General features: G+C 56.4%; 1 protein-coding gene across 1 annotated transcript in view; it reads right to left on the reverse strand.

Annotated features, from left to right (window-relative positions):
- The window catches only part of LPCAT1 (lysophosphatidylcholine acyltransferase 1), a 43079-nt gene that overhangs the window by 13316 nt on the left and 6203 nt on the right, over positions 1-23560 (reverse strand). Inside the window, exons 2-6 of the mRNA XM_045848153.1 lie at positions 12050-12192; positions 3996-4210; positions 2340-2452; positions 926-986; positions 559-617 (exon numbers count right to left, since the gene is read on the reverse strand). Coding sequence (XP_045704109.1) covers positions 559-617; positions 926-986; positions 2340-2452; positions 3996-4210; positions 12050-12192 — 591 coding nt within the window. The remainder of the gene's footprint in view (positions 1-558; positions 618-925; positions 987-2339; positions 2453-3995; positions 4211-12049; positions 12193-23560) is intronic.

Below are 23560 nucleotides of genomic sequence, written 5' to 3' on the forward strand. Positions count from 1 at the left end.
ATGGAAAGCAGGCCACAGGGCCCCCGAGAGGAAGGGAAGAAGTGGCTGCTTCCCAAACGTGGACACAGGCCCGTGGGGCCTCGGCCGGAACCTGCTCTGAGGACTCGGGCAGGCTCTGCCCTTGGGCTGGGGGTCCCTCGAGACAGTTCAGGAGCTCTGAAGCCAAAACACCTCTTCTGTCTCTTAAACAAACAAAACCTCTATGTCCACCCAAGGCAAGATAAAGGCACACAAACCACCAAGTCACCTAAACCCTGTCTCCCTTGTTGCTTCAGCCTTCCAGAACGTAAGCATCCTTTAACACAGTCCTGGGGGGTGCACCGGGCAGTGAGAGCTGCTGACAACGGGGGGGGGGGGGGCTTCACATGCAATGTCAGGCCTGGCCCCGTGAGAGGAGGACCACCTCTTCCTGACCTGTGGAGGCAGGACTCCGTGCGGAATAGTGGGGAATGTTTTGGAATACTGGGGTGAATCAGATATCTGGTGCGACCACACACCTCCCAGTTCTCACTCCCAGGCCGTTCACCTTAACGCGACTCCTCAGGAGAACAGACTCACCAGCTGATTTGGGTACCGCAGAACCACAGGCTGGACAGGGACTCCCGGGATGAAGGCACCTGTGGGAGAAAGGGACAAAGGGACACCACCTCACTGCCTGCACGTCGCATGCTGGCCTTGGGATAAGACGGGACTCCCGCCAGGCCTCCCTGGTCAGCTGCGACCCAGGGCCTGCGAGGCTCCCTCCGCATCTGTGCTGGAGGAAAATACTCGGAGAACGCCAGGGCCGTGGCCCTGGGGGCGGAAGCAGACGGGAGCACCTGCAGGCTGAGCTGCACTTTGGTGGGACAGCTGAGAGGCCTGGTGGGAGCGAGGGTCTTCCCTGCTTTCTCAGAAAGAAAACAACGTAATTAAGAAAACTACATACCAGGTTTGAAGGTAATTAGGCAGGTCCTGTTGGTACAAGTTCCCTCTGGAAAAATCATTATCTTGAAATAAAAAAAAAAAGAGTTCAGCAATAAAGAGACATAATTCAGAGTTCACAGGCGCCAATTTTCACCATCTAATTCACTACTGCTGACATAATTTAGATACTTTAATCATTTTCAGTTGAACAAGTTGCAATGCATTATGGAAGCTTATGCTGATTTCCCCTCTCACTAGGGGATTTATTAAAGTCTGGATGCAATGCAAACAGACAGCAGCACGTGCCTGCTCAGACCAGGGGCCTGCAGATGGGTAACCATGGTCCCCACCCCCAGCTGCCACCAGGACCAGGCACAGCCGCACAGCGTGGATGTGAGTCGAGAGCAGGCATCCCACAGGCAGAGCAGGACACGGGCGCACAGATGACAGCCCTCGGCTAAAGGACTTGGGGCTCGGGACAGCCCTGGGGAAAGAGGGGCACTGGCCCAGGAAGCGGAAGCATGAACAGGATCTGCTGTTAAGCAGCACCTTCCCCACTGGACTTCCCGTCACTGACTTGTACTGACTTCCAGCAAAGGAACGTGAACTCCCCCCGCTGCTGACAAATAGAGCCCAGGTGGGTGCTTTCAATTCGGGCTCCTGAGGAGAAGACCATCTCCAGGTGGCACCTGAGCCAGCACGAGTCCAACCCAGCCACACCCAAGGGCCCAGCAAGCAAGCTGAAGGAGGAACGGGAACGCCCTGGACTTGCAGGGATGGCACCCAGGGAACCACTCCGAGGCACTGCCCGTGGGCACAGGTGCCGAGAGCCAGGCCCCCCACCAGCACCTCAGTGTTTCCTGAGAAGCCAAGACCCAGAGTCCTGTGGGATTTCTAGCTTTTCCACGTTGGCTTGAGTGAAAAGAAGAAAAGTACAGCAGGGGTCAAACCCACCCTCAGCTACCACCAGCCGAGGCCAGCGCCTCCTGGCCTGGAGCGGGAAGCAGACACACGACAGGCGGCGCGGCCCGGGCTGCCCAGGAGCAGTGCAGGCTTCTTTTCGGAGGGCCCCGCACTCCTCAGACACGAGGCCACGCCGAACGACCTCAGGCAGGTTAGTTAGCAGCTCTTTCTGACTTGGAACTCATAAAAAGGTTTGTTGCTAACAAAGATGATCAGGGGAACTTGAGATACAGATCTGAATGGTTTCTCCTTATTTCTTTAAATTTTAAAATTCCAGAACCAAAAGTACCTATGTAGCAGATTCTTAGATTTGCACACTCATCACAACTAAAAGGAAACTAAACACACTCAGCCCCCAGGGAAGGCAACTTCTGGACCTTTCCTTTCTTCCCCACCTCCCCAGCCCCCAATCTTTAAGTTTAGTCTTTTGGAATAAGCCCGCTCGGATGTGGATGCGAGCAGGGCTGCGTTACCTGCGGCCACTTGCCCTTCGACTGTGCCCGTCTCCTGATCTCCTCCACGGTCCTCCTGCGGGAGTCCTGGTCTGACCGGGACACGAAGACTGGCCGGATGTACTTTATCAGAGCTGCGAGAGAGGGCGAGGCGTCACATCGGGGTACACTGCCTTCGCCCTAGCAGGCTGGACGACAGTGTGTCCCAAGGGCTGCACTAAGGGCTGGGCGAGGATCCGCGCCTGACCCCACGGCGCGGACTCCTGACTGCTGGAAACCAGCGAGAAAGTGGGGGGGGGGTGACGAAACTGCTCCCTGCCACCCACAGGAGGGTCCTCTCCAGTCCAGACCAGACCCTGAGCTTCTTGAACGTCCAGCCTCCAGACCTGTGAGTAACGAACACCTGTTGTTTAAGAGCTGCCCTGTTGTGACCCTTTGTGACCACAGCCTGGAGAGATGCCACCTGGCCCACATTCAATCAAGTCGACATTGGCAGCACCTATTTTGCTAACAGCAGCAATGCACTGGACCTTTCCTCCAAATGTCCGTCTTATCAAAATGAAATCCACCCAGCAGTCTCCAATATAACTGTCAGATGAGCCCTAATGTTGTCAGGTGCCCCGTGGGAACGCAGAGCAGGTGGATGAGCAGGGGCTAGTGGATGCCCCTGTTCCTGCATCCGTCGGGTTGCCCCAGCGTCGCCTGCCTCTGCCTGGACCAGCCCTGCTCCGGAACCCAAGGGACGTTTAAGGGCAGAGAGGCTGGTGGGCGAGGACGAGAGCAGGGGCAGGGCTCAGGTGGGGCGGCTGGAGAAAGACCCAGACAGTTGAGAACCTGGCACAGGCTGGCCAGCCCTCCCAGGGGCACCATGGACAGCGCTCCGGCTGGACTGGGCTGGGCCAGGCTGGGCGTGTTTTCACGTGGGACGTGAGCGGACCACGTCGAGGGCCCTGGGTTACTTACAGTTCCCACAGTGACGGTAACTGTGCTCAGTGGTGACCCCCAAAAGGCGTGTCCACATCCTAACCCCCAGAACATTTTAAAGAAAGGGTCTTTGCAGACGTAATTATGTGAGGATCTTGAAGTGAGATCTCCCTGGATTATCCAATGGCGAGTGTCTTTATAAGAGACACAGAGACACAGACACAGGGAGGGGCCGTGGGGCAATGGAGACAGAGGCTGGAGTGACTCAGTCGCAAGCCCAGGGACGCCTGGAGCCCGAGGAGCTGGGAGAGGCAGGGAGGACCCTCCCCGTCCTGGCGTCTCCTAGGGAGCTCAGCCCTGAGACACCTCAGGATGAGGAGGCTTCTGGCTCCAGAGCGAGGGCACACATTTCTGTTGTTTTAAGCCACCAGTTCTGGTGATCTGTCATGCAGCCCGAGGACACTCACACGCCTGGGTTTACAGCGCAGTAACTAGGGCACTGGGCTGCAGCTACGGAGCTGTTCCCAGACTTCTGTACGGAATCCTCTGTGATGGAACTTGAAGAAGTATTTCAGTGAGTTATATTTGAGGGCAACAGTGTGCTAGTAAAAAATAAAAACCACAACAATTGCTATTACAGAGGAGATCTCAAAGAAGGAAAAAAAAAAACAAAAACAGGGACGCAAGACCCAGTGCCTGTTCCACGTGGGAGTGGCCGGCACTAAGCAGCAGGTGGGGGAGTGTCTTACTCACTTCCCCATATGGGAATGTCTCTGCTCTCCGCCTTCATCACAATGGAGGACATGGTCATGGTGACGGGAATGGCGTCGAAGTAGGAGGAGTGGGGTGCCAGGGTGAGGATGGCCGCCTCGGTGGGCAAGGCCTGCTGCCCCTTCACGGCCACCCAGTGGAAGCCGCCGATGAACCACATGGTACGCATGATGGCCTTGAGCAGGAAGTCCACGACCCTGCAACAGAATGGGCAAGTCAAATGAGGCCAGGCAGCGGGTCCCGGCCCCGCCCACCTTGTTAGGCACACGCCAATCACAAGGGGCCGGAGTCACAGGGAGACCAGCCCTGGGGTCTCAGTGCTGACCTTGCTTACTCATCCGGGGCCAACTCATACTTGCAACAACTGTTAATGTCCTTAAAAAGGGGGACAAGGTACTGTTCCCTTTATTTAAATGTGCAGTGGGAGGTCTTCTTCATTCATTTATTCAGGAAAATCAAGGGCCAGCTCTCCTGCATCACTCAGCAACTTTAAGATAACACATGACCCAGGAATATACAACAGGAACCAAATTATAGATACTGACACCTTAGAGGTCAGAAAGATATTTACTAGCATTCTAAGTACGTAAATACATTTGAAGTGATAAATCACTAAAACACCTAATGTACGTATTAAACTATGGCCCAGAGCTGAGACTGGCAGCAAAGGCCTGCATGTAAGCTCCCCAGTCTTATCTCCCACAGACTGCCTGAGGGTCCCAGAATCAGATGTCGTATTATTAAAACGAACCTTTTCTGGATGTAATTAGATAAACAATAAAAGTGGAAGATAAAAACCAGCCTAGATCAACTGAATTTATTTCCTATTTATTTTTTTAATATACGAGGATTTTGGCATTTAAGTCTGTGCATTCCCTTGCGTGGTAACCTCTGGCAATGACCAATGAGATCACTATTCAACGCGTCACTGAAGCCGCACGTCAGCAAGTGTCCCGGCAAGTGCGCCCCGGGGCAGCACGCGCGCCAGCCGACAGGAGAGGGAGTCAGCTTCACAAGGAGCCACATCTCACCCAGCCGCTGGGTCACCTAGGTGGTCAAACTGGGCAAAGTCACTGCGGAAACTCCAGAGCCTCAAGCCCCACTGGACTGACCTCCCAAGAGGATTCAGAACCCTCAAGAAAATTCCAGAAGATGAGGCCTGACGGCCCTAAACAGTCGCCGGTCGCCAGGAGAGCACGGGACCCTGAGAAGCCGCTGGGAATACCACCGTCTGTGATGAGCAGTGGAGGAGGCTGCACACGGGGATGCCAGGGACCGAGCGCGAGGCTTCACCGCCCGAGCCAGTGGGGCTGTGCAGGCGAACACTTGGAACTGTTTGCCCCACCGCACGTGGGGTGAAGTGCACACTATTGTTCACGGCAGCAACGTGCACAGACACGAAAGCTGACCGACGCCCAGTGACGCATGAGGAGGAAGAGACAGGGCTGTGGAGGAAGCTGCCGTGGGAACAGGACCCGTCCTGGGAAGGCAGGTTTGGAGGCAGAAGGGAGAGGAGAGCTGTTTTTAAAAAGTGGAGATCAAATCTCAATCTTTCTATGAAGGACACCCCCCCCGCCACCTCAGATCAAAGCTCAAACAGCCCACAGTAAAAATATGGGGGGGGTGACCTGACAATTCTCCGAAGGTCTTAGAGGAATTCCGTCCCCACTCAAGTGCAGAAGGCTGCGTGGACGCTGGCCTCAGGGCACAGCCCCCTCACTGCTCGACGCTGGGGCTCAGCACCGCTCACGCTACAGCTCAGCCTGCGGTGATGGGCCCAAGGTGCCCGAGCTTTTCCAGGGGAACATGAATCGGGACACAGATCTACCCACACAAGGGCAGGGACCTCCACCCATCACACATGGGGACAGCTTAGACTCTGAGATCTGGGCAGACCCAGCCATGTGACAGGGGACAGACTCTGAGCCAAAGAGATCCACAGCGCTGGCTCGGAAGGGGGAAGGGGTGAAAAACTCACTCTGTCATCAGTGTTGTTACAGAAGGTCAAGAATGAGGCCCTCTGAAAAGTGCAGGGAACACGAAAACACTCTTGGAAATCGATGGTCTCGCTGCAGAAATGACCAATTCGTGAGAAAGTCTGGAGAACATGGAGCAGGGAATCTCCCAGAACGAGCAGAAAAAAGGCGGGAAGCGGCACAGACCACAAGGCAAGAGGAGCAGAGTCTCTCTGAGCTGAGTGAAGACATACGTCTTCACACCCTGTCAAGGTGCTGAGCAGAAGGAATGTGTTAAAAAGTCTCACACTTAGAAATTTCCTTCAAGACTCGTGGAAGTGACAAAGGACAGAAAAGACTCCCAGGCCTCCCACTGAGGAACACAGGTATCCCAGCATCAGAGCTGCAGGAGGGACAGGCAGCAGACCCACATCTGCAGAGCTCTGAGGACGTAAGATTCGGAACTTTTCAAAAAAAGTTTAAAGATTTTATTTATTTTTAGACAGAGAGGAAGGGGGGGGATAAAGAGAGGGAGAGAAACATCAACATGTGGTTGCCTCCTGTGTGCCCACAATTGAGGCCCTGGCCCGCAAGTCAGGCATGTGCCCTGACTGGGAATCGAACGGGTGATCCTTTGGTTTGTGGGCTGATGCTCAATCCACTGAGCTACAGCAGCCAGGGAAGGTTTGGAACCTCTAATTCTATCCCCAAACTGTCCATCAATTGGGCAGGGAGAGGGAGATCACAGATATTAGTAGACACGAAACATGTCAGAGTTCTTCTTGAATGTCCTCCTTCTAAGAAAAGAACCCAACACACCAGAAAGTCTTGGACCAAAAAAAAAAACAAGAAAAAGCAACAGCACCAAGCCCAGGAAACAGCAGGCGGTGCCCAAGAGGGCGGCAGACAGGAGCTGAGTGACACATGCCAGGAGGAGAGCGGGGTCCCAGCAGCAGCGGTGACCACCAGGTCTACACTCAGGGCTCACTATGCGTTTGTTAAGAGGCAAAACAAAAGGTTGAAATCCTGCAAAATAAAAAGTTCAAGGAAGGAAAGTTCAAACGCAAAGCCAGTTAATGTGCACATAACCTGGAGAGTCACAGGTGTGGGAAACGAACGCCCACCTCCAAGACCATGACGGGCGCCTGTACTAACTCACCACAAGGTGGCACTGCAATGTGAGACGGTGCACCTAGCTGCCTCCCACCACGCAGTTGGGGGGTCTGTCCTCAACAGACCAAGTAACAGGTCTTTCCTTGGGGTCACGGTGCCTACAGGAGACAAACTACAAGCAGGGAGCAGAAACCGCAGAGTGGGACCTGTAAGGGTGGGCCGCAGACTTGCCTTCTACCACCCGCTCTCCCTCACTACTCTACTCCCTCCATTCATGCAGCGTCTACTGAGCACCCACTTTCTGCCAGGCATGAGGGCACACCAGGGAACCCAGGCAGAAACCCCTGCCCCCCTGCGGTTCACTCTCTAGGGTGGGAAGTGAGTTTTTAAAAAATTAGTGAATCATGGAGTAAATCAGAATGAGGTATTGTCTGTGAAATAACACAAATAAAGGAAAGCAAAGTCAGGAGGGTCAGGAACAGCAGAGGGAAAATGCCTGAGCACAGACATACAGTAATGAGCTATCCCTGCGCATATCTGGGTGAAGCACATCAAAGGGAGAGAACAGCCTGTGCAAAGGTCCTGGGGCAGGAGTGCATGAGAGCGCTGAAAAGACAGGAGTGTGGCGGAGGAGAGGAAGGGAGGAGAAGGAAGACGGCAGGAGGGATGACAGATCATGAGAGCCTTGCAGGTGCTGACGGGAAGGAGAGTTTTACTCTGGGGTTCCTGGACACAGAGCTCCTGCAGGGCTGAGGCAGAGGCGAGCCATGCTCTGACTCCATTTGTAGAGGAGCCTTGACTGCTGTGTTGACACGGAGAAGCAGGAGAGCAGCTGACAGGCTACACTGGCACTTGGGCCAGAGACAGTGGGACCAAGTGGAGGGTCAAGGGCAGTCTGGAGGTGGAACCACCACATTTCCCAGTGGTGGGAAAGACGTGTGTGAAAGAGGGAAGGTCCCAGTAACTCCTGGGCCTGGCCTGGCCACGGATGGAGATGGGGCTGTGGCTGGAACAGGTGGGGAGATAGAAGCCTGGAAGCGCTGTTTGGGGCATTGAATTGGAGACCACCCACATACAGGTAAGCTTCCAGGTGGGCTGAGGTCTGGGGTGGAGGAAGGAGCCTGGGAGTCGTTGGCCTGTGGAGAGCTGCAGACCTCCTGACCTAGAGGAGCTCACCAGGAGGGCACAGGGACTCACTGCAGCCAAGGTCGGGGAGAGGTGGATACAGCCAGCAGAACATGACGGGCCCACAGCAGGGAAAGGGCCACGGAGGTGAGGGGATGACTGGACACTGAGGAGACAGTGTGTCTGGGTGGAGGGAGCGTCCTGACACTGAGCCCTGGAGTTGACTGCTGGGGTGTTGGTCCCTGAATATGCAGGCATGTTGAGGAGTGGAGCAAGAGCCCAGTCCACCTGGATCTTAAGGTCCACGTGGTCTTGCAGACTACTGGTCTGCATATTTCAAATGGTTTTGCTATAAAGGGGAGCACCTGGACCATGGGAGAGGGGACAGCTGGCCTGTGCACTGATGGGACCACCCCAGGGAGTGAAGCATTGGCAGTTGAGAATGAAGAGCATGAGTCTCAGGCTACGTCCTGGAGCTGCAAGGAGCTTCGAGCTCAATGCTGGGCCTGGCTGGCTGTGGAAGGGACGGTCCCTGGGCAGCAGGCATGGTGGCCGCGCTGGGCTGCGGATGTGAGTGGCATGTGGGGGCTGCTGGGCCTCTCTGGGGCAAACCTAAGCTGAGACCCTGGGGTGGAGGAGGCTTCCAGGAGAGCAGAGGAAAAGTAAAAGTAAGTTCAAGTCCAGGCTCCAGCCCCCAGTGGACACACGGCACCAGGAGTTGTCGTGAAGATGGACTCAGATCTGAGAGCAGAGTGCCCACACGACGCACTCAGGACTGAATCATGTGCCCCAGACTCCTATGCTGAAGCTTTAGTCCCCAATATAACTGTTTGGAAATAAGATTAAATGTGGTCACAGGGAGGGGCTCTACTCTGACAGGACCAGTGTCCTTATAAGAGGAAAAAGCGAGATCAGAATGCTCAGTCCTGTGAGGACCCAGTGAGAAGGGGGCACCTGCAGCCAGGATGAGGCCCTCACTGGGGACCCGACCAGGCCGGCCCCCTGGCCTCTGACTTCTGGAATCCAGTTGTAAGGGTCTGTTGTTCAGTCTCCCAGCTGGTGGCTGTAGGTGAAGGCAGCCTGAGAGGACTAAGACACACTCCTCCCCCCACAAGCATCCAAAGGGTCGGCACCGAGACCGACCATCGCCATGGGTCTGTCTGGCCTGGCCTGGCTCTGGCGTCAGTCTGCTGGTCGGGTGTTGCAAGATGATGCTACAGTTTTCACAACACTGTGCGTTTGGAAAGTAACTTAGAGTGCCTTTTGCAAAAGTGTGTCCTTCCTCCTCCATTCGGAAGCCTAAGATTTTTATTTCAGGAACTTCTGGATGACACTAACTCACATTCAGAAAAACACTCCCTGATCTAACGTCGGTCTACTCAGAAGCGAACAGCCGTGCGCGGCAGGAAGGGACCCTCCTCCCCTGCCGACTGCACACTGATGCTCCACGTTGTGTGCGGGGCACAAGTGCATATGCTCTGAACCCCATCACTTTAAAGCCCGTTTCCTCTTGACTCCCCTGGTCCCACACTCAGCCCCTCTGTCGCTGCGTCTCCCTCTGAGGAGTTCCATGTGTGGTGTTCGCTCTCCCCTGGGAGAAACTGGCATTAGCGAGTTTCCCGTAATACTGCTGCACAGAGACCCTGAGGGCTGTGCTACGGGAATTCAACGTGGGGCAACGTGCGCAGCCTGAACACCTGTACACATGTGTGCACACTCACAAAACACACATGCGCACACATGCATGTGCACACGCACAAGTGCACCCCCACACTTGTAGTGTGTGAGCGTGTGCACACATGTGCACACGCGTGTGCAAATGTACAGGCACAGAAACACACGTGCATATGCATGCACACACACACAGAGAATGACACACAGTCTCTGTGGACCTATATGCCCAGAGTGCTCGTGAAGCTGAAGACACCCTGTGCCTCCTTGTGTGTGCTCTCCACACCCAGGGGGCGTACACACGAGGCATCTGTGAGGCAGGGCTATGGGCCCTGTTTGCTGCGGCCCACTCATCCCCCGATGAGGCCAAGTGAGTTATTCACAGACAGGAAAGGCTTCCTGGAGTGGGTCTAAGGAATGGAAACTGGACCAGAGGCGTCTGTTTGGAAAAGACAGAATCTGCAGCGGGAGAGGAGGGTGGAGCCAGGGGGAGCACTGCCTAAGGACCGAGCAGGGGAAACAAGAACTTACACAGAAAGTGCCGGGAAGTGTTACTTTCCTGCCACTACTAAAATCCCAAACTTTTAATCAGGTCACTTGTAATTTGTCAAAAACTACAAAATCTCTGCTTTCTAGCTACGGTTCTCAACCTTCCAAAATGGAAGTCCTGATTCCTATTTGGTCTAGATTTATTTTGCTCCATTATGTATTTGATACTAATTTATATTTTACAGTAATAACATTAAAAAAAAACACCACTTGCCAAAAATGTGATCTTCAAAGGGAAACTAAACATCCCGAAAGGAGAACCGTGCAGGCTCTGCAGTGCCGCCCCAGCGCCACAGGGGCCGCGGGGGCACCAGGCCCGGCAGCACGAGCTCACTCGCTCCCTCTCCCCCCACCCCCCGCCCCGCTCAGTCACTCACTCACCCACCCACCCACTCCTCCCACTCACTCTTTCACTTGGGAACTGCCGTCTGGCACACACAAGCCATGCACCGCGCTTGGGACAGAGTGGGGAGACAGCCACAGCCCGCCTTCAGACCTCCCAGGGAGGGAGGGAGACTGCGGTCCATTTGAATCCGAGAATGGTCTAAGAAATGAACTACCATGAAGACCCCTGGACACCCGAACCGTCCCTAGGCCAGGCCACAGCACGCTCAACAACGGCTCAGCACACCCTCGGACCTTGGCCCCGCGTGTAACTGCTGTCTGACCAGGGCGCGTGGGTGTCAGGAGAACCCACACTCGGGACAGGGGCCAGTTCCCACACCCTCCCCTGGGCCTCAGTGCACCTGCGGCTCCGACACATTCCAGAGAACAGAGGATGAGCTCACCCACTCAACCTGTACTGGCTGGGCGGCATGTGCATGAAGCTTTGTGGGCCAAGTGGCCTCTGTCACCACTGCCCGGGTGTGCATGACCGCAGCCTGGACAGCACATAAACGAGTGGGGGTGGCTGTGTCCCAATAAACCTTTATTTACAAAAAATGAGCCACAGCCAGACTTGGCCTGTGGGTCCTTTGGCGGACTCTGTCCACCGAACTAACAATGCTTCTACTTCTGAGCAAACCATTCGAGGATCCTTATGACTAGCTGCAGATGCCAAGATGGAAGGATCCTCAATAGGAATGATGTCTTTTAAGACACTAAAGATACCAAAATCCTTAGGCTGTTCTGACACAGCAGCTTTAGGCACTTAAATCAACGGGAAAACACAGTGACTGATTTAACTTTTTGAGGTCCACGCTGGGTCTTCAGCTGACACGTGTTCACGTGTCCACCTCCAGAGCACTGGGGTTTCTCGTACTCACGACGTACAGACAAGGAGGCACTCAGGTCTCCAAAGCAAGGAGGGGCACTCGCCCCTGCAGAGACCGGACCGGGGGCGGCAGGTGGAACACACGCCAGCTGGACGTGGGGGCCTGGGAAACATGGAAAATGAGGGGTCTCTGTGCTCAGGACGTGGAAATAGCAGTCATGCGGCTCAGCAGGCCCTGTCAGAAGCTGGAGACCTTGTCCCCGCTGGGAGAGCGCAGCCCTGGCGCACACTGCCTGGGGGAGGGGAGGACGGACTGGGCCGGCCGCACTGGGGGCCGGGAGCTGTGACGACGAAGAAACGGCCCTGTGACCCGCCCCCCCCCCATCGGAGCACCACGGGCGAGGACTTACTTCCGCCACAGGGCCAGGGGCTGCTCCGGGTCCCTCTCTGCGGGTCCCAGGGAAGCGACGAGCGCGAAGGGCCAGGCGAGCAGCATCATGAAGGCGGCGAGCAGCAGCCGGATGGGGAAGAGCGTCAGCGTCATGACTGCGATCTGGGGAGACAGACTGGGGTCATTCCAGGAGCACAGCCACCCGGGAACCCCTCCTGACCCCCTCCTCTGACTCCTCCTGCGGAAGCGGCCCAGGAGCTGGGGCTGCCCCTGCCCCAGCCCCGGCCAGGGTGCGGCTCTCTCACAAGTGGCAGGGAGAGGCAAGCAGCAGCAAGGTCCTGCCCAGGGCGACCAGAGGCACCCCCTCCCCACTCCATCCTCAAGTCGTCCCTGAGCGTCGGCTGAGGAGCGGGATGGCGCGCTCTCTCCTGGAGTCAAAGCCCTCTGCCCTGATGCCCACGCCCTCAGGCAGCCCCGAAGCTGCGCCTTATGTGACATGAGGATGCTTTCGTGGCACTGAGCTGGCATCTGTGAAGTGGCAAGGTGGTAGGTACGGGGCTAGCAAGACCAGACTGCGAGGAGGACCAGGGAATTTGGGTGGCTTTCCAGCCCAAGGGAGCCCAGCAGAGAACATGCCACCACGGGTCTCGCTGGGGGACAGTGGAAGGAAGGTGGGGGCTCCATGGAGAGGGGCAGGCCCCGCAGGTGAGGAGGGGACAGTGCCAACACTCGGTGGGAGCGAGGGACACACGGGTTCGGCAGAGTGGTCCAGTCGGAGAGAGTCCTGGGGGGACCGGCGGCCGTCACTGAAACACAAGCCCGTCCACGCACAAAGCGGTGCTCTGGCGCTGCACCAGCCGGCACTCAGGCGCTCAGTCAGACGTGGGCCGGGAGAGGATGAGAGATTTAAACACTGACAAAGGCTTTAGGATGCCCGGATGCAGTGCTTATTTCCAGTAATTTCAGATATGTAGGTCTGATGCGGAGAAGACAAGACACAGGACAAGGGCTCTGGTGGGGTCTCAACCCAACAGGCCTGAAGGGCCCCTCTCCGCGGCATCTGCTGGGCGGGTCTCTGTCGCCCGCAGCTGAGCGCACGCGGGCTGTTCCTCCAGGCTCCCGACCAAGGCCAGCGCTGCTCCACACGATACGGTGCCAGCCACGTGAGCAATTTTCAATTTTCCAGTGGCCACATTTAAAAAAAAATACACGTGATGAAATTAATACATAGTTTATTTAACCCGATATACCTGAAAGATCACGTCAGTGTGAACTCCACACAAAAATTAGGAGAGCGCCCACACATTTTCCAGGGCTTGGCCATCCACTGCGAGTCTGAGGCTTACAGGGAGTCCCAACGTACACTCGCCACGTTTCAAGTGCTCCGAAGCCACTGGTGGCGAGGCTGCCTGTTGGACGGCGCAGATCTGATAACTGCGTTTTGCTAATGATGGCAATGTTTAACGGCCCTTTGCTCCTCCGGTTTCAGGGGCGGGGTGCCGACGGCCCAGCTGGAGGCTCCCGTTTCAGTGCGAGGTCGAACAGAGGCAGCCACAGCAGACCTGCTGCCCTGCTGGCGTTGGTGACAAGGCTCCTCCCTGCTCAGTGGGCGCTGGCTCCAGGCTGCCAGTAAATGTCTTTCACTGGTGGACGCACCTCCCATTCCCGGCCCTCTGAGGGCCGTGTTTCGCTTTAAACCGTGACTGGGTGCTGGACTTCCTTGCAGGTCTTCCCTGCATCCGGCGGGTCATCCCGGGCCTGTCCTCACTCACCATCAGTGATGTGCTCATAGCTCGTGTCAGGCTGAAACTCTGGCTACAGCGCTGGAAACAGTAGGGTTTCTTTTCTAACAGGAGGCCCTGGGTCTGCCTGTGACCGCGCCCCTGAGGCTGAGTCACCGCTGGATCCCAGGTGATCTGGCCCCAGGCCCCTCCCGTGCTGCCTCCTCTGGGTGGACGCTGCGGGAAGAAGGACGTTAGGATGCCAGCCAGCTGCTGGACAAAAGATAAAGATAAAAGAAATGTATCTTTAGGTACATTTCTACAGAGATTTCTGATTGCTGTTTCAACGTTTCTAAGACCAGTGTTTATCAAGATGTCTCTTTTTTCTTGACTTCACCTCAGCGCTTTTGTCAGTGGGGAAATCTCCGGAAGTCCTCGGAGTGTTCCTTCCTGACCGAACCTCCCGGTGTGGCGCACATGACTTCAGGACAACGCCACGAGGCTGCCCCTGATATCCGCTGTGGCTTTCCGTCAGTCCCGATCTACAGTTTCACTGTTGACACACCGGCGCCTTCCTCGACTCCTCAGCCCACGCTGACTGATATTCTTCTGTTTTCCTGATCTGCTTACAGACCCAGTTTGATGTGTCCCTGGGCTCCACGGGGCCCTATGCAGTCACATGGATCCTGGCTCTTGCAAGAGTCTCTCCTGCTCTGAGTCTATGCTAACAGTCTATTTCACATCTTGCAGTAAAAGCCTGGAGCATTAATTTCAGAAATATTTTGTTTCCCAATATTCACAATGAGAACATGTAACTTTCTCTACGTACCTCTTTAATTTAATCTTACAAGTTTGTTGCCTTTCCTTGATTTTTAACACTTAAATTTAACATGTGTCCTTTTTTCATCCTTTGGGATTACTTTATAATTCTGTTGCAGAGGGGAAAAGAGGATACAAGTCTGTAGGTGACACTCCCCTCCTGTTCCCGAGATGTGACCCCCCCACCTTTCCCACACCCTCCTCATTGCCCCCCCGAGGCTTCCCTCGCTATTGGGGTGCCGGCTGGGAGCTCAGCATATCTGCTCTGCTGTTAAAATTGACAGCTGGCCCTCCCTTCTCAATTCGCAGGGAAATCAGGTTACTGGAGAGTTTACTGTGTGTTCCCACAAAGCACCGTCTGCCCAGTGCCGGTGCTGCAGACGGAGTGCCCAGGCACAGACACCGGAAATCTGAGAAAGTCCGCACACTCGGGGGCGCGATGCCTGCACCACGCCCGGCTGCGCAGGCACGTTCTGTTTCCAGGATGGTTCCTGCTGCCAGTCATGGACCACCACAGTGTATCTCACGGTGCAACCACACTGCAGGTCCGCTGCCTGCTGCTGCAAAAGCCCAGACTCGAGAGGCAGGTGTCGACGTGAAGGGGAGAGGTTTATTTTCAGGTGCCACCCCCTGGAAGAGGGGGGACTCACATCTCAAAGCCCATCTCCCACCTCAGTGGAGGCAGAGTTTTTCACAAGGAAGGGAAGGGGACAGAACAAAGAGATCAAGGAAGGGGTTGGAAAGTTCTCTACGTGCGGCCGAGCAGAGCCCATTCCCACAGGGCAAGTGATGGTCCCGTGTGCGTCAGCCTGGCTTAGTCATCCGGGACTCACCCCGAGCTGGGATGCCTGAAGGTCAGAGTCTTTCTCTTTTAAAGTTGGTTTTCCCAGGATTCGAATACAACATGCTGTTCATCTATAAGCTACATGTTAGTCAGAGTCCCCACTTACAGAAACAATGTCAAAAGAATGGTGGCGTGCACTACAATTTCCCTCCGTTGCAACGGGGTTCCAGAAAGAGCACGTGGTTTCCAGCACCCCCCCTCCCCCACCCAATGCATCTGTGGACTGGGGTGGAGGCAGTGCTACATTCCTTCTGGACAAACAGGTAGAAGCTGGCCAGACCTGGTCAGGGGACCTGCGCCTGCCCGGCACCCTGATTCGGGGCTGGAGCACTGCTGTCCAAGCTGTTTGGTTAATTAGCACCGCAGGCTCCTGTAGGCTGGTCAGTGGCCATGGGTTCACTTGGCCACTCCATGCAGGACATGACATGTGAACCTCAGACAACGCATCAGTGCTCCGGCTCCCGCACACATTGTAAAGGGCACAGTCCTGGTCTCTAAGTGAGAACCAGCTGACCTCGGCAAACAGACAAGCCTCCAATGAGATGAGGGGTGGGCAGGTGGGGACACAACGTAGACTCTGGGTGAACGGCCTCGCCTGGGGGACGAGGGAGGGGGTGGTTCTACTGGGGTGTGTGTGTGTGTTAAATATGTATATATTTATAAACACACATGTTTATATATTTATAAATATATATATATAGTGCTGTGTAAACTGCTCTCCACAGGGTGCAGGGGGCTCTGCCCTCACCTCGCCCAAGCACATGGCCTGTGTGCTCTCTGCCAGACTCAGCCTTGACCCCAGGAGGCAGAAACCATCCCCAGGAAGAGCAGCGCTTGAAAGGTAGCTCCTTCCAGAATCTTCTGTGGGCTCTGGTCACTTGTTCTGAGAGTAGGCTGCCCCCTGGTTGTGCCCTCCTGACCTCCTGCAGCTTCTGGTCCACCTCGCAGGCTCCATTGCCTGCGTCCATCCCACACCCACCCACCAGCCTCCCTGTGTCCTCACTGCTCCCCCACCCTGATGCAAACAGGCCACGGGCCTTACCTCCCCAGGCTGACCAGGTGACAGAGCAGCCACGACAGCCATGTGGACGTACACAGCTGAGCAAAGAGAGGGTAGCCCTAGAAAGGAATCCCCAGAAAATCCTGGCTGGACTGAAAACACACAGAATGAGAAACATCTGACGAAAACGGAGCCGCTGTGCTGTTTCCAGGCAGCTCTGGCCGAACACCTGGCGTGCCCTGTAATTAGTGACCAGGCTGGACATGGTGACTGTCCCCTGAGGGCGCTGCGCTGCCTTCCTTGGCCAGCGCAGAGGGTAAGCCCACAGCTTGACCAAGTCCTAGTAACTGTTCTCCGTCAGGAGGATGCAGGGTGAAGGGATGCCCCAGGGAGGGAGGTCAGGTGACAGCCCATACCCCAAGCAGGCTCTGTGCTGGAGACGGACACAGACACCTTCGCCCTTCGCCCGGGGAAGGTCCTCCGGGGCCTGCTCCCACCAGCACCCCTCTCACAGGGGCCCTTCTCCCCAGGGAGGTGGGCGGCATCTGGCAGACGGCTCCAGCACAGGCTGACTGGGGCGCTGGTCCCAGAGTGGGAGGACCTTGCTCCCTGGTGATGAGTGGCTGGCGGTACAGGCACTGGGGGCCAGTCTCGAAGGAGGCAGAAGCAGCGGTGTGTTGGGGAGAACGCCGTGGACGGGGAAGGGAAAGGAAAAGGCCAGTGGTGCAGGGATCTGCGTCCCTCCTGAGATGCTGGCCACAGCTGCGGCCCTCCCGTTACTAACAGGAGTCCCAGCCACGGTCCCAAGTGCCAGGTAGTCACCCTTCTCGTGAGCTGGGTGAGGGCTTGTAACACAACCCTACAAGGATCTACACTTACGAGTCCTGGCTGAGTTACTTAACTACTGAAGACCGGCTGTGATAAACTGTCCCATTAAAAAGGGGTGTAGCAGGAATAACACTGACACACATGGCCACAGCACAGCTGTGTTACTGAGTGGTCGATTTAGACTAGATCTGATGGTGGATCACCCACCCCAACCCGCGTACTTCATTTCAACCCACACATTTCACCCAGGGTCCCCAGCAGAGAGCTCCGGGCGGTGAAGCGCCCAGGTGCAGGGAGGAGTGTGCGGGCTGCCCTTGGCCTCTAAACACCTGCAGGACCCGAGGCTCCAGGCGAAGGCCCCAGACACAAGAGCCCATGCCGCAGAAGGAGCAGTTTAACTGTCGCTCACAATCCATGTTACGACTGGGCTTCATACAGGCTTACCACAGGGCCCGTCATCACAGGCACACGTGCACACGCAAACACACATGTGCCAGGGTCCTCTGCATGCCAAGGACCTCACACGCCCAGTCACCAGGACTGGGAAAAGTAAATTCTGTCACTTCAGCTGCCATCTGTGGTACTTTGCTAGGACAGCCCAAGCTAATACATTTGGAAAATGACTGAGATTTCCCATGACAAGGAGTATGAGAGTGACAGTTCTAGCCACCCGTTCCCAGTGAGTTCACCTGACCCGCCAGTCCGTATCTCCGAGGCACCTGTGGCTACACCGCCTGGCTCAGACGCGCCCAGCACTGGCTCCAAGGCCACTGAGGTCACTGGCGTTGTCTACATGCATGTCGGTCCAAGTGCCTCGTGCTCGATAACCAACAAGGAACCACTGAGATGCTGGTTAGGAAGCAAGGGTCTCTACAGCATGGGGGTCCCCTTTGTCTCCACCCATGCTGTCCCTGTGCCAGGTGGGGTCACTGCAGTGAAATGCTCCCTGCCTAGGAGCGGGCAGGCCAGCCAGGGCACTGCAATGCTCTGTGCCCTCCAAGCACGCACACTGGAGTGACACCACGCTGAGGGACCCCAGCCAGCCGTGGAAGATTCCAGCAACACCTGCAGCCAGGAGAGCACAAGGGCAGGAGGTGGCTGCTCCAAGGGGAGAGGGCGCGGGCAGCTCCAAGAACACGGCAGACATCTGGACGCGCGGGGCCAGTGGCCCCCGTCACTAGTCAGCACGATGGTGGGCAGCTTACGGGGAAAGTGCTCCTGAAGGTGCGTTCCACGCCAGTGTGCTTCACTGCGGAAGAAGCAAGGAACCACCCTTCCGAAGGGCGGTGACAATACCCTCACGACACCCTGAAGAGACGCACTCTCCATAGAACACGCAGGCACCTCCGTGCACAACAGTGCCTGCTGGCCACAGAGAGACACGCACTGCAGACATATCCCACACCTCGTCTCCTTCCTCCAAGTTCCTGAAACCCAGGTTAACAGAAGTAGGGAGACTCTGCGCTCACACAGGGTGGGGGCGCCGTCTACTCTCAGTAACTGCGGAGGTTCTGGGAGGTCAGGGGTGCGGAGGGAAAACAAATGTGACTGTCCGAGGTGTCAGCCCCCAGATGTCGTGGGGCCATAGCTTTGCAGCACAGCCAACAAGGAGGCTGAATGCAGCCTCCCGCCGGTTCTGGGGACAACCGCTGCTCAGGGCAGGCCTTCCACTGAACTCTGTGAGGGCGACACTGTAGCCCGGGTGCTGCGGGTGAGAACTCAGGCAGGGCCTACGTGTATGCACCTGCCAGCTGGCAGCTCGGCCCAGCTCCCCAGGAGCTGCACACGTGGACAGGTGAGCTGAAGACCACCTGTGTGAGGGAGGAGCTACGAGTTATAGGAGGCAAGGAGGACAGGTCCCGAGGTGGCGATTAGTTTCTTATGTCTTAGCAAGGGACAAAAGGGGACTCATATCTATGCGACTTAGATTAATTTACATCTGAATGAAACATTTGTCAAAGATGGCAGGCCTAGTTGAGCATACAGGAGGTGGACGAACCACTAACAGGCGTGGGGCCTGGGGGACAGGGGGAGCCTGGACTAATGGGGGTGCCACAGCAAACATGAACACGAGACCCTGGGGCACAGTGGTCCTGGGGCTGACCTGCTGTGCCACCAGAGGGCAAGCGCCAGAGGCCAGCAGCTCCCATCCTGCTCCCAGCCCACAGGGCCCCACGTGCAGGCAGGAGCTGAAGGAAACTGCTCCGCAGCTCAAGGCTGCGTCTCAGAGCACAGGCCCTGTGAGGCCACAGAGGAGCAGTGCCAGGAACGACATAACACACAAATCAACTGCCCTAAGTGGTTGATCTCCCCGAGGGGCAGCCTGTGCACCAAGGGCAGGGCAGGGCTGAGCGAGAGGCGGACAGGCAGGGGCGGCTGCTAGAGGGGGAGGCAGGGACTATGCTGCCAGGGAATTCAGGGTGTGGTCCCTGTCCCAGAGAGGAGATACAGTGGGTGCGTGTGAACAGGTGAGGAAACTGAGGCCCAGTGAAGCACTTTCCAAGGTCCGCCAGCTGGTCAGAGCAAAAGCCAAGGTTCAAGGAAAAGACAAGAAGAGGGTGCCCTGAGGGAGAAGCCCCCAGGCCAGCACCTAGTCCCTCCTCCGTGCACCTCCCACCCTCGGACGCTGGCCCGACTCAGGGACGATGCCTCTGATGTGGCCCCCCAGCCCGGTCTGCTGCCCAGGGCTCCAGACACGTATTGCCAACAGCATAAATGGCCACCCACAGCCACACAGGACCACCACCCAAACGGAGCCTCACCGGCCTGTTCACGCCTGGCCTTTCCTGCTTAGAGGGCGACTCTACCCCTCAGGTCCAGTTTAGTCAGTAGGCACACATGTTGGAGTCGTATTTGCCACCTCTCCTTCTTACCAATTCCTACTGGCTCCACCTCCAAAACAAGTCCAGAACCCAAGACCCCCTCCTCCTCCAAGGTGGAACACGGCAGCTCCCCCCCGCCCCCAGCCCTCCACACACAGCCAGACCCCACCCCCTGGTGCTCAGAAATCTGCACGGCTGCCGAGTCACCCTCTGACCCCAGGACCCCCTGCCCAACCTCTGCTGGAAACACTGGCTTCTTTCTGTTCTCTTACCATACCAGGCACCCCAGCACCCCTGCAGGGCTGGCTTCAGAACCTAGTCGTCCCCCCGCCCACCCACCATGCAGGAGGGCCCATGCTGGACTCCTAGAGAGGGGAGGAGGAACTGAGCCAGGCAGGTGCACTAACCCTTCACCGAAGCTGGGTGGGGCACTGCTGTGACGGGAGCTATGAATGAGGCCAGATCAGCTGGAGTCTGGGCGTGGGCGGACAAGGGCTTATCTCTGGAACGAAGTGTGCTTCAGGGTTCAGAAGTCGTTGGAGCAGCGGCTCCTGGGGTTGGGTCTGGTGTGCTCCTCACACACACCCTGGGAGGCTGGCCTTCGTCACCTCCAAGCTCGTGCCGTGAGGGACAGACTGGAGGTGCAGTACCTACGTTCCACAGGAAGTTTCTCCGGGGCAGTGTGAGATAAACGGAAAAACCTTGCCCAGGGAATTAACCTTAGTTTTTACTGTTACTTATTAAAAAAAAAAAAAGAGCCCGTTATTTTTGAGAATCCCGATTTAGCACAGACAGAATACTCTAAAACTGGGAAGCCAACATCTGACGCCGTGAGCTGTCTGGCCCCCGCACCTCCGCCTGCCCGGCGGGAAGCGGTCTGCAGGGCCACGGAGGCACGTTCAAGTCCGCTGGGGCCACTTTCTCCGGATGCAGCGAGAGAAAAGAGATGTCCCATTTTATTTTCCCTTTTAAAGAAAACACAACTTAGGAAAAGCACAGCAGTCCTCACAGAAGTCCCATCAGCGGGCACAGTCAGGCACTTTCCTTAGAAAATGCCACGGCCAGCCACAGAGGCCTGGAGCGGAGCCTGGAAAGAGCGTCCGAGGCCCAGCCCTGGGCCCGACGTGGCACCGACGCAAACCCAGCAGCCCGCCCTCCCGGAGACGTCTGCCTCTGTGCCCGTCCCCAGCCGCCACACACACCGCAGTCAGGTACGGGACACTGCGGGCCCTCACCCGAGGCCGCATTCAGCTCGGAATACACACAGTCATCTTCACACTGATTCTAAAAGAGCACTTCAAAGCAAAAGTGAAACAAAGAGCCCGTGTTCTGAGTATCTGAATAGTCGAGGTCAGTTTCATCTTGTCTCACACACCACTGCCCTGAAGAAACAGCTTCCTCTGTACAAACAGACAAACTCAAGGTGGCTAGAGGGCCGAGGTGTCAGCGTGGGGGCTGGGGTGGGAGTGGCTGGTGGGAGGCCAGGGAGCGCAGGTCACGGCCGAGGGGCAGCTTTAGTGGGGACAACACGTTGTGTGTACTGGGTACCTGGGCTTCTTTGGTGACTTGCCCGAACTCGCAGGGACTCATTCACCTTTTTCTTACTAACATGTGAATGTGGACTGTCTTCCTGGCCCCAGATGTCAACTGTATTCCGCTCTGAGGCTTGGGTACACCTGTGCGACTTAGGATTACCTGTGCCACCTGGAAACTCCTTCCTGAGCCCATGCTTACTGCAACATGTGTGCTATTTCTTCTTCGCTACCCGGCTCGCATCTAAAATTAAATGTAGCTTTTCTACAACAGCTATTTTTGTCTTTCAAACCCTCAGCCAGCCCCAACATCCTCGCCATCCCCACCATTGCTATTCAAGAGCTCTCGACTCAAACCTTAGCACTCATTGCCCAGTCTGGAGGCTCCTGCAAAGTGAGTGCATTTCAGTAATTCCTTCTGAGTTTCCAAGTCTGTCCCGTGCTCCAGTGGCAAACTGATCTTCCTGGATGGCCACACTGACCATTCTCAAGGACGCACTGAGGGTGATGGTGGGTTTTGTGAGGAAACAACAGAGGTCCACACAGTTCTTCATGGGTCAGCACGTCTGGGTCTAAGGAACCCCCAAGATGACACAAACTCAGGAACCCCCCATGGAAACCCACCGCCGGCAGACAGTCCTTGCCTGCCTGCCCCCCTTTAGTCAGCACCCGAGGGTTCCAGCCAGAAGGCCAGAGCCTTCATGTTGGCTGACCTTGCCTGGCTCAGGCCTGCAAGGTCTGGCTCCAACATCAGCACTGGTGGCTTCACAGGCCCAGCATGGCATGCCCCTAGCGCCAGGACCCGGGGGACAGTCCGAGGCAGTGGGGCCCGCCACCTAGCTGGTGAGCAAAACGTGAAATGAACCCTTCAGGAAGTGGTCAACGCAGTGGGCAGCACGGGGTGCCACCAGGTGAAGGGAGCAGAGATCATAGCACTGGCGACCCTGAGGCGGCCAGGTAGAGCATGCCGTCCAAGTTCAAGTCTTTGGCCCAAGGACATGCATCAGCAGATGAGCACAAAAGCCTCCACCTGAGGGCCAGGGAAGTAGGCTTTTGGGTACATCAGCAGCCACCTGCCACACGGACTCAGGTCTCCAAGGAAAACTACGATCCAGACGCCAACCACAGTGCTCACTGGCCGAGGCTGGGCCACAAGACAGAGGAGGGTGGGGGAACGGCACAAATGAGCAGACAGTAGGTGTCTGGGTAAGGCGGGCACACCTGGGGTGGGCGTCTCTTCTCCAGGGGAGTTGAGAACGGTCTCTATGATGACCAGTGGGATTCAAGCAAAGGCTGAGGAAGTGCAGGGGGAGCACTTGAAGGGTCTCACAGGGGAAGACCAGAGCAAAGGCTCTGGGGCTAGAGGGCTGGGCCTCTGGAAGGGGTTGGGGGGGGGTGCGGGGGGCCAGGCAGGACAGCCACGTGGGACACTGACATCCCACTCTTGCTTCAGGACAATGACATCCTGGGTACCCACCCCCCTCACCTGAATGCTTTTCCTGTCTTCTCACTTCTCCTCCTACCCCTCAGTTCCTGTAGAATCTCATCTCCCAGGGGGAGCCAGGGAGAGTAAATGGGCTAAGATGTGAGACCCTCACTCCAAGAATGGGCATTCAGTGCCTGACCCACACCAGGCCCTCTGCCCGTTGGCATTCTTGGCTGTCTTGGGCACCAAAGTCACTTCTGAGCAGCTCAGGCTCCCGGGGAGGCCATGGAGCAGCAGGCCCCACTGGGGGTCCAGTGCTGGTCCTCGACCTCCAGATCTTAGGGGCCCTGTGTGAGACACTGCAGGAGAGGCTCGGCTCTGTGTCGTCATCCTAGGGGTTTGAAAGAGTAAAATTGAGCCCTGGCTGGTGTAGCTCAGTGGATTGAGTGTGGGCTGCAAACCAAAGTGTCATAGGTTCGATTCCCAGTCAGAGCACATGCCTGAGTTGCAGGCCATGACCCCCAGCAACCACACATTG

This window comes from Phyllostomus hastatus, unplaced genomic scaffold, assembly GCF_019186645.2.
Source record: "Phyllostomus hastatus isolate PE091 unplaced genomic scaffold, TTU_PhHast_1.1 phas_contig_58, whole genome shotgun sequence".
In the NCBI taxonomy this organism is placed as follows: Eukaryota; Metazoa; Chordata; class Mammalia; order Chiroptera; family Phyllostomidae; genus Phyllostomus; species Phyllostomus hastatus.